General features: G+C 33.6%; 1 protein-coding gene across 1 annotated transcript in view; it reads right to left on the bottom strand.

Annotated features, from left to right (window-relative positions):
- Nucleotides 1-11904, bottom strand: part of SBF2 (SET binding factor 2) — a gene marked incomplete at its 5' end in the record, with an annotated part of 53105 nt that overhangs the window by 18003 nt on the left and 23198 nt on the right. Inside the window, 3 exons of the mRNA XM_010176249.1 lie at nucleotides 317-418; nucleotides 3954-4130; nucleotides 7140-7324. Coding sequence (XP_010174551.1) covers nucleotides 317-418; nucleotides 3954-4130; nucleotides 7140-7324 — 464 coding nt within the window. The remainder of the gene's footprint in view (nucleotides 1-316; nucleotides 419-3953; nucleotides 4131-7139; nucleotides 7325-11904) is intronic.

The following is an 11904-nucleotide window of genomic DNA, read 5'->3' as shown; positions in this document are numbered from 1 at the left end:
TACTATGTTTATAAAGATAAACAAGCTGTTGGCAACTTTCAGCTTTCAGTCTTACATATGGTCAGGTGCAGGAATGTAGCTTTTATATCTGAGCCTTAAAACTGTAAGTCCATCAGTAACTCTGGAACAGACTCATTTTAAGGAACTCTTTCATGGTGTAAATCGCAAATGAATGCAAGGATTCATGCATTATAGTTTCTCCTCTGCTGCCACAAGACAAATTTATTAATCTTATACCAAATTACTTGTGTAAAAAAACACTGCCTGGTGTTTTTTCTTAGTATTTAGTTATTTCAAGGTTTTAATAGCAGCTTACTTGTGCAGTAATATCCCAGCCATCTTCCAAACAAACCATAACAGAAGAACCATTTTCCAGGAGTTCAGAGATGATCACACCCAATTGCATTATCCTGTGAAGCTATAAAGTATTACAAATAAGTAACATATTCAAATATAAGATACATTTCTAGATATTATAAATATAGAATATATTCAAATCTAATATTAAAAGATGTCTTTTGAAATCTACAGATAGCAGAGAAATGCATTGATGCAACAGATTAGAAAGCTGTAAAATGTAACAGTCTCATGATTTTCATCTGAACAATAAGAAAACTACACAAAGATTTGAAGATGGGAACTTAAACCATTAAAACCAATGTCTATTGTAATAAAATAGGTGTCATAAAAAGGAGAATGGGAACAACACAGTTGACAGATTTATTGTGGAGAAATTCCATCCTGCGCTTAACACTAATATAATTTCCTGCAAAATGTTAAGGTTCTAAAAAGTCACTAAGCACTTTGATGGGAGAACCCATGTAAGATATTTACAAGATAATATTTCTAATGCTCAATCTCAAGGAAGCTGGAAATTAATGAATTGAAAATAATAATAATAATGAAAAAATAAACCACAAACCTAAAAACAAACACCGAAAAATCCTACTTCTATGATCTGGAAATAGTTTAGATTAGAGTTTCTTATACTTTGCTTTTGGGCAGACTGGCTAACACATATGGAAAGAGGACACATTAATTATTTGCATTCTAATATCCATTATGCAGTGATACTAAAATTCCTTGAGCAGGCAGGTAAGTTCATTTCTCTGGGAAGGGTTATTTACTTAAATGAGATTGATTCAAACATGGCAGGTATAAGCAGGTTCAAAATTCAGATGAATGTGAGCGATTTTATCTTACTATGAGACTTCACATTGTTATTACTAAAAGGAAAATCTATGTGATGTTTCTACCATTTTTGCCATACTATGACAGCATTCTTGATAAACAACATAACAGACAATACGTAAGCAATTCAGTTTTTTACAGCAGAATGAAACTGCTCTTTGTAGAGCACTGAATACAATCCAAGGAACAGCAGCAGTAAGAAGATGAAAGTCTGAAAGAAAGGAGAAAGCAATATAGGAAAACAAATAATCAAAAGATGACAAGAGACATCTGAGGTCATGTATACAAAAAAAAAGTACAGAAGGCATAGGAAAGTGACTCAGAGAGAACAAAATTAAATTGGAGAAAATAAGAAGAAAAAGGATCAACCAAACAACAGTTAAACTCTAGAAAATTCATCCTTGTTTAGGGCAGTCTGATTTTTTTCCTCTTAAAAAAGACCCCAATCCTATGAATATTACCATGGAAATTATGATGGATAACACTTAATTCCTCTGAACATTCACATAGCCATTACTTAGAAAATAAAATAATTTTCCTAAAATTTTTAATAGAAAAAGATTGAAAAGAGTACCACTTTTAAAAACAAGCAGTTTGTTTAGTGTTCAACACTTTCTTATGTAGTAGAATAGAAAAAAGACTGTTTTTTGCTATTCTTAATGAAGAAAATGATATGCAATCTGGTTATATAGATTAAATATAAAAAAATGCAAAATAATATTTTTATCATTTGTATTCAGAGTAGAGGGCAGCAGTTCAAGTTTCTTCTTACGTATTCACATCCTTATAAAGAAATATTTAGCCTATACAGTGTTAAAAATCAATACTGTGTAACTTCTGTTGCCCAGGAGAGGAAAGCTTAATACAATAAAAACACATCTCCAACATGACAGATCTATGTCCTTTCACAGGAAGAGAAGAAAATGTGTCAAATCAGTAATAAATTAACTTTATCACATAAGTCACATACGACATGATTTAAACCACAGAAATGTGGTTTAAATGTCACAGAGCCAGCATGTGACATTATGATCTAGTCCTGAGCAGAGTGATAGACTATTACTTTTCCTCTCAAATATGCCAAAAGAGAGCAACTCCAATGTTAAAATCTCCCTTTGATCTCTGTGCTGCTATAGGGACATGTTTACTTCATATAAGTGACATTCAGGTCATTTATCTACACTTACCAACTTGTTCAACATGTGATTGAAAATGTTCACATGATGACCAGGACCCATGCTCTCTAAGGAGCGATCACACCTCAGGGGAAGAAGTTAAGCCACTCCTTGCACTGTAGCACATTTCAACTAGGAGTACATTTTTTGACGAATAATTACTGAAATGATTGTTACTCACATGTATTTCCTCCTTAAGAAATCAGCATAAGAGTCTATTCTATGTGTGGTGGTTTTAGCCTGGCTGGCAGCCAAACACCAAAGAGCTGCTCGCACACGCTCCCCCACCCGGGGAATGGGAGAGAATCAGAAGAAGAGTGAAAGAACTCATGAGTTGAGATGAAAACAATTTAATAAGAGAAATAAAATAATTAAAATAACAGTAATAATGGAATATACAAATGAGTGATGCACAGTGCAATTGCTCACCACCTGCCAACTGATGCCCAGCCTGTTCCCAGATAGCAATCTCGGAGCAGAGACAATCCCAAACCTGAAACCACAATCCCAGACGAGAGAGAGAGCGCGACTGATCCCCAAGAGATCCCCTAGATTCAGCCAACCCTCATTAATATACTGAACATGATGTTATATGATATTGAATATCCCATTGGCATATCCAAATGCCAATTTGGGTATGCTATTTTACTATACTTCCCCTGAGTTTCTTCTGTACTTGCAGACTAGTAGAACATGGGAAGTTGGAACATCCTTGATACTCTTAGTAACAACTAAAAACATCAGTATATTATCAACTTTCTTCTTATAACAAATCCCATACTGAAATCAAACTACAGCGCTATTCTAGCTCCTAAGAAGAAAATCAGCTCTATCCTAGTGAAATCAGGACACTATGATTAATTGCATTTAAGAAGAATTTATTCAGCAGAAGATTCCAAACATAATGTGCAACTGTTAAAAAAACCATTCACCATAATTAAAATGGTTTTAGATTCACAAAGAGCTGACTTTCCCACATCCTTCTCTAATCTGAATCTTGGACAGTTCCAGTTTTGCCTTTGTTTGGTTAATCTTTATGTAAGGGAATACAGGATAGGGAAGTAAAGGAACAGATTCAGAGAGAACAGATTAACACACACACGGTCTCCTCTCCCCCGCAAACACTTCCCCATATCCCACAACAGATGACAGATGCTAGTTATTTGTTAAATACTCGTGCATACAGAGATTAAGGATGGGAACATATATGAAGAGTAGAATATCGGTTTTAAAAGCAAAAGGCTCATTTATTGTTCTATACTTTTTTTCTAATTTAAAAAAATATATACAATTTAAAAAAGCAGTTAAAACCAAGACCACAAATTTATACAGGCAGAAAAAAAGTCATCTCTACTTGTGTACCATAAATTGTTATAAAAAATGCCTCACACATTTGTAAATGTTATGATTAGATTAAAATAATAACGCTTATGTAATGACAGAATTAATAGTATGCAAAATAATTACAATGAACAAAGAAGAACAGCTGGTTAGAACACAATAGTTCTCTGTAAGAAGAGCCTGAAATTTATCTTGTGTAAGCAGTACTGCATATAGATTATTAGGAGTAGCTGTCATATAAATTACCTGTGGGAACCACTCTGACTCCCCAAGCGCTTTAAGGAATGTTGCCTCAGAATCTGTAGGAATAGTGCTGGGAACACAAGCTCTCATCAGCTTTTTAAAGCTTGCCTTTGTCTGTCGGATGTCACTGAATTCCACAGGAACAAATTCACAATTCAAAGCAAAATCAAGCTTGAATCCCTGTGTGAAAAGGACAACAGCAGATGTCATTAAAAAGGGAAGCATATTTTTCACTGACAGTCTCATAAAATCTGTCTTGCTTGCTTTATTGCTAAGTATTTCAGTTCCTAATTAAAAATCTGTTTAGTTGAACACCTGCCCAGAATAATAAAAATTGTTACAATGCTTGCAAAATGTACCCATTTGCATAAAGTACCCACTGCATAAAGTACCCATTTACTACTCATAACAGCAGAATGTACTGCATGGCAACCATATTTTTAATAGTAATAATAGTAGTAAAAAACCAAAGTTAAGTGATGAATTTGTTGAGTTCTTCATACACGACACAATGTGCTTCCTTTAGAATTTTTAGAGCAAATTAACAATAAATAACAACAACAAAAAAACCCTTTATAGGTTGCATACCAACAGTGCAGGACAGATTCTAGTGGTTCAATAAAGCAGGAAAAAAGTAACTACCAAATCCAAAAAGAATCCCCCAACCTGCAAACTAGCTGACTCATCTAGGCAGTCACTGCACATTGAGACAATTGTTTGTCTAAAGTACCTGGTTCAACACAGAATAGGGAATAGCTGATATAATTTTAAAGAGGTTTTCCTAGCAGAATTCTTCATGTTTCGTTTTACTTACTGCATTTAGAAAATAAGCAATAAGAAGTCAGGACTGAATTAAGAGATCAAGTTAGCTAACTGAAAAAAAGAACTATGATGAAAGGGATACTATGGAGAACATTATTAGGAAAAACAATTCTCATGTATGAAGCATCACTGAAGATCTTCATAGTAAACTTCTTCATTTTTCTTCAGAAATTTCACTTTAATGGAATTAAACTTGGACTACAAATAATCTTAATTAAGCTGCTTCATAGCACGCCAAGCAAAAACAAAGGAAAGCGAAAGCCCAGATTTAGTTCTGTTTATATTTTGGCATGGTTCAACAATAAAATCAATACCTCAACTACTAAACTTGTTTTTAGAATGCTAAGTTGTAATAATGTATAATAAAAACAATTAAGAAAAGGAGAAAAATTTCTTTAAAATGTTATATATTGCTGTTTGTGTGACATGATATTTAGCAGAATAAAGAAGGTCCTTATGGGAATCATCATCAGTAATGCATGTTCTGCCAAGCCCTTTACAAAGCCAGCAAATTCCAAGTTATCAGGATACTAACAAAAGCTAGGGAAATACTTCACAATCAATAATCAACAAGATTTCTTTATACAAAAACAAAAGTTGAATTGATCTTATAGACTAGATACAAATCAATGGCAGCATGCTCAAAACAATCACTTAATCAATATGCAGTTTTATTCTTACATTTGCTAACATAACACACTTTTCCTTAGAAATGCCCAAAAATGACTCATCTTCTGCAAAATTGTATTATTACTAAACAAAACTAAAAAGAGTGAAAAAACCATAAACTCTAAACCAGCAAAGAAATACTGCAGCAATACCAGGACACCATCGTTTAAAAATACAACCGAAAATACAAATAATATGTAAAAGAACATTTGAAATTACAAAGAAAAGTCAAAACAGAAACAAAATTTGCAAAGAATTTTGATTCATCATTCTGATACAGCATGATTCTTCCATCTCCTTAAATAACAATTTCAGAAACAATTGAAGACTGATGTATTTACCTACTATCCATAACTGCTTTTGGAAATTATATATTTTAAGAAATATGTAATATTTTATGTATGCTCACATTTGGAATAAGAAAGTAGAAAACACTGATTTTTCAATCTTTGAATGCAGAGATGTAAAAAATAAATCTGCAAATATTTTCTGGAAAAAAGTAAAAGAACCAAGAATTATTGTAGAGGATACCTGTTTCTTAAATAACTATACCTAAAATATTTGAATCTATCCGAAAAGGTGTACAAAACTGTAGACATTATGGTCCTTTTCATGTAACCAAATCAAGGCAGACAAATTTCTGGATTAGCCTTATTCACATCAATTTGGCTTCATGTGAGTGTAAGCACTGCCCACAGTAATGAAGGTTTTCTCCTCTGGTAATCACTTTCCTGACTAACAACATTCCATTTGCTTTATACCATATTTCAACACAACAGGAAAAATAAAATTGCACTTTAAATTACCAAATAAGTCTGTTTCATGCTTCCCAAACTGAAATCACTGAGATGATGTCTCAGCTGAATGTTAGATGAGTAGTCAGCAGAATCAGAGTACAGGAGTATGTATTTCAGTGTAATTAAGTGTGGCTCTGAAAGCATGAACTTACAGATACAGAACTCCACCACTCCCTTGGAATAGCTCTGAACAGCCTCTAAAAAGGGCTGCTGCTACACCAGCCCCACTCCTTTTGCCTACAGTCCCATCACTCATCTTTATCCCAGCAGCTACGCTGAGCAGAGCCAAACTCCGCTGCCCTTGCTCCCTGCAAAGCCAATACAGGGAGACAGTTGAGACAGCGAAGACATGGTGACTTCTGAACAGAAGGCTATGCTGGATGCTCTGTTCCCTAGCAATGTATTTCATTCCTAGCCATGCTTTTCCCAATTTGAATGCTCTTACCTCGTACGGAAGCAATTCCATTCCTCTAGTCATGTTACATGTCTTCATATGTCTTTGCTGTACTACACATCACCACTTGGCCAAAAGTTACAAATAGGGCTCTACTCACAGAACCTCTGTGAGTTTGAGCCTGATCTTTAACTGCTCTTTAGAGTAATTTAGTATGTTTTTATTTATGTTAACTTCGTTGTATTATACAACCAGAGAGCTTGATTTTCACCCCACCATCCCTCATTGAGTTATACTGCATTAACTGTTATTCTGCGTACAGGAATAATCCTCATAAGAGTTTGCATATGTTCCATACGTGTATCCATATGTATATATGTTTCCTCTAGGAAAGTTATCCATACACCTTATCTAGAATACTATTCATTGTTTCATAAAAACACTACAGTTGTTGAACTCAAGCCAAATAAAAACTATGTTAACATAAAGAAAAAAAATTGCCATTACCCGTAACTGAGATTTTTCTCCAAATATATAGAGGGCTGCTTGCCGTCTCAAAAGCTGACTTTGCAGAAAAGTGCTGCTACTGTAGGAAGTAGAGCTATCTTTCCCTGCAAGTCTTGCACCAACATCGATGAATGGAGTCTGAGTGTTGATAAATCGGTTGCTTGAACGAAGACTTGCCCATACACCTTCATAAAGATGAAAAACATTTAAAAATCTCTTTGCATGAGGCACTGGAGATCATAATTATTAAGGCATATGCTAAAACATAATTTGGAAAGTAGACTGCTTAAACCTGTCATTTGCATCCCTCATATGACATAATTAATAGCACATACTGGAAAGAAATATTTTCATAACAAAAACTGTCAAGAATATCCTACTGCACTGTCATTTAAAATAAGATACTGATCAAACTATGCACATTGCTTTCTATTGTAGAGAAACTGGTTGCTATGATATCAGTAATACAATGATAAAATGAATCACAACTTGCAAGTAATTAACATCCATATAAGTATATGGAAATGAAATTGCTAGTGTTCTTTTCAGAAGCAGGCACAAAAATCTGATGTGTTTCCTTGTCAAAGGCATATTATTTTGCAAGTCTAACAAGTAAGAATATTATATAATTACCTTCTTCATAAACAGAAATAGTATCACTTAAAATTCTCTGTCACCTAGAATTCTTGTGTTCCTTTTGCCCTACACAATGTAATAGAATTAATGATAGTGTATTATAATGCAAATGTATAGGATGATCGATTCAAATATTACATTTAAGGATTAAGTATTCCGTATTTACTCTTGAAATGCCATGATTAAAATACAGAATGTAGCAAAGTTTAGTTTTTAATTGTCCATGTCTAATGGACAATTAGAAATTAAAATGACTTTAAGGAAGTTCTTTTTTTAACCATGTATTTCGTGACTATGGTACAGTTGTATGAGTAGAGAGAATGACGTCTAGAAGACCACAGTCACAGTTTCAACCTGGCAGTAAGATCACCATTACTCTGGTAGCAGGGCATGGTACAGAAATCCCAAAGCTCGCAACAACATGAGCTTGAAACACTGCAGTGTGATGTGGAACCATGGACTTGCATCTGAAAGCAGCAGAGCCATATTGGAATGGCATTGTACCAGTCTAGTAACCACTGCCTCTCAACAACACTTTTACTTTGCATATTGTGCCTTGCTGACGCAGCTACATTGTCATTCCCAGAGGAGGAAACTCCTAGAGCACACTGATATGGTCTGATCTGACCATGCTTCAGTCAGTTTTCTGATTTCAACATAAGATAAAGTAGTGATAAATGAGATTGCCAAGGCCTGGATAGCACTAGCAGAGAAAGCAATGGTTTTGTGAGACTGTTTAAGTGTGTCCAATGTGAGGTGTGTGAAAAGTACTTGATTTTCAGAATATAAATAGCACTACTTGAAAATCAAATCCCTTAAAGTACACTAAATTTGGCATTCAAATGGCAGTGTGAAATTCTTTAACCCAATATGCAGTAAATCAGATTATCAGAAGAGACTCTTGCCCATAAATCTGTGAAGCAAGAGATCCAAAAGAGGCACCAGGAAAACCTTGTAGTAGTAGAAATGTAGGTACTAAAGTACCAAAGAATCTTTTCAATCCCTTCAGGAAAATCCAACAATATACATAGTTAACATTTATTACATAGAAGAAAAAAACCTGTAGATGACAGTAAAATTCCACTGAGATAGCTCAACCAGCAAAATAAATCTATTTTTTAGAAGCAAGATTATGTTTCTATTTAATTCTGTGCAGTAATCCTTAACAGGGACTTGTCTGTATAGTTTAGCTTGTCTGCCTGTCTGGCTGCTAGTCTTAGATGTGAGCAAATGAACAGGGGTAAGTGAGAATGGTTGTCTAGGAACTAATGAATTGTTAAAGAGTTCTAAACAGTTTCCACTTCAAAGACAGACAGTTTTATAAAATACCTCCCACAGTAGTTTGTTATAGTATAAATTTTTGTTCCACATCTCAACTACTACAGATGAAATAATAAAGATCTTAGCAAGCAGAAATCACAACAAGCATTTAATAAAAGAAGTAATTTCTTGTTCATTTGGTATGCTAAAATGCTAGCTCCAACAGAGACAACTGTCCCCAGTGATCACAGATGCAAAAATACAGTGTCACTTTCTAACATTTTACAAATACAGGCCATCATTAGTGCCTGTAGCGCATCAAAACTGGTTACAAATACATGCAGATGAACATGTTTACCAGTGATGGATAACAGTGATTAAAAGACACAATTAGATTTCTATTCTAGTTTTGCCTAGTATCTTTTTTTTCCTTAGCAATATCTAGCTTTCATTATTTGATATATACTGCATTATTATGAATTTTTAATTTGTCAGAAATCAATTTTTCCCTGTTCACTAACATCAACAATAATTTTGGAAAGCAAGTTCATTGACTAGGTAACAGTATTTCTTAGTTATTCTACTGAAGCAGCAGGAGTACTAAATGCTCTTCTGTAGAATTAATTTTTTGTTGTTCAAAATTTTCACATAGAAAATTTTCTAAATATCACTCCACATTACATCATGACATTATTAAAGAATAACATGGTGAAGTGTGTGACTAATCACTGTCACCGCCTCATACATTCAATGGCCAAAAAACCCCAAAACAAAACCAAACTACAACACTGAACTAAAAACTCAAAAATTTGTTAATGCAAAATCAAGGCTTTCTGTCAGTATCACTTTAGCGTGTATTAAGATATTGTAGTGGTTATGGAGATGGTAGAAAAGAATGTGGTTTCAGGACACAGAATACAGTACCTTGATGGACTCTTCCCTTAGTTGCTGATTTGGAATTTGAATGAGTGAAACATTTATCTCTGTACCCAAGCACTGGTAGATAACAGTTAAGACAGAAGGAGGAGGAATGGAATGCACATTGCAGCAAGACACATTGCAGGAGAAAAGAAAAGGGTTACTTATTAATTTCCAAAGATCCAGTATATACTGAATTTCTTTATAGTATATGATTTAGCAGACAGCACAAATCTTAGTCATCACAAGACAAAACATCAATCAAACCAGAAAACCAATATAAAATGGGAAGGAAGTATCCATTTATCAAAAATGAGTAATTTTCAATGTCATTGCAATAGTTTCAAAGGTGTAGCACAGCCATCATGTGTTTTTCCACAATTATAATACCAAAGGAAATGTAATGATTAAATCATTCTGCTATATACTTTATTGAAAGCTTCTATCCAGCTGAAAGTTTAATTAAAAATCCCAACCTTCTTTCTTTTTTTCTAAAAACTGTTTTAGTCTGTTTAGGGTACATAATTTGATGGACCTCAAAATCAAATCAAAGTGCAAGATACTAGTTCTATACACCTACAAACATTTTCTAAATGATTGTGTAAAAGTATATAATTTAGAAAACATGTAATATCTATCACACAAAGAGCTTTCTTCCCCCCTTGCAAAAATTCTCATTTTTAGTGTGAGTCTTATATGCTTATCAGAGGGTATGTTTTCGGCTCAAAAGCCACATCAACACAAGCAACTTCTTTTAATACAAATATTCTATTAAAACATATTCAAAGTGTTAATGTCTCCTGCTTTTAAAATAAATGTTTGAGATAATTCTATACTTAGGAATTATAGATATCCTAGTATTTTTCCAACAGCAGCAAATCATATGGAGAAAACATTTTATTCTACTAAATTACACAACAATGCCAGGTAAGAAGCGCTGTTCTGCAGAACCACACTACACTCATAAAGTAATGTAAGAAGAAAAGATATATATTTTGAGCAAACTTGCAATTCTTATGAAAGGTATCAACCGAGGTACTACCAAAGAAAAAAGGTCCAAGAATGAAAACATATTATGATATATAAGTATTTGGCCAAATATTTCAGATCAGAAACAACTTAACTAGGCTTTAGGCAAATACTTTGTTAGAATGTTCCAGATAAAGCAAAAAAACGTACCTGAAATGAACACAAATATTCAGGACGACTGATGAGTATTCAGAACAATTATGATTTTTAAAAATGAGAAATACTATTCAAGCACTGTCACATATCTTTTAACTTAAATTTTAAAAGGATGTGTATTAAAAATACATTATCTGGCAGAAAAAATAGGAAATGTCATTTTCAATTGGTGTATTATAGCTGAACCTGGCTTTTGAGCCCTGGTATGTGTGAGATTAAAAGAAGAAAAGAAAGAGGGATCCAAAATCAAAACCACAAAAATATTTCTATTGTATTTTGTACAGTGTAGTGGCTGCTTGCTATGATAAAGTAACCCCTAGCTAACCCCACTGTCTTTCTTTTTAACTTTTTCTTTTTTTTTTTTCTTTTTTCTTTTTGAGTTATTCTTAGGAATATGAAGGAGAGAGAAATCACCATTTTTAGACTGCCTGCAGAAATCTGTTTTCTCACCTCATAAAAAACCTGTATTTTTGGTCCTGTATACAGTCTTGTGACTCTACTTCATATTCGCAATATAACTAGCTGTGAAAAAACAGTATAAAACTTTGCAATAATAAATTATGTGAATGAATTTATTTGAAAACAATAATTTTAGAGATTCTATATACTTTATGTATTTTAGAATTTCTTCTAAAAGAATTATGTTAACTAATCTAAAAAACCTAGTGTTTACTTCTCTACAGGGAGATACTCCCTTTCCCTGTTCTCTCTTACCGTGTCAACTTCTCACCTTCACTAGGGCTCCCATTGTACTTGTCAAACATTC

The sequence above is a fragment of the Antrostomus carolinensis genome, unplaced genomic scaffold (genome assembly GCF_000700745.2).
Source record: "Antrostomus carolinensis isolate BGI_N321 unplaced genomic scaffold, ASM70074v2 scaffold13109, whole genome shotgun sequence".
Classification (NCBI taxonomy): Eukaryota; Metazoa; Chordata; class Aves; order Caprimulgiformes; family Caprimulgidae; genus Antrostomus; species Antrostomus carolinensis.
This window is presented reverse-complemented; position numbering and strand designations above follow the sequence as displayed.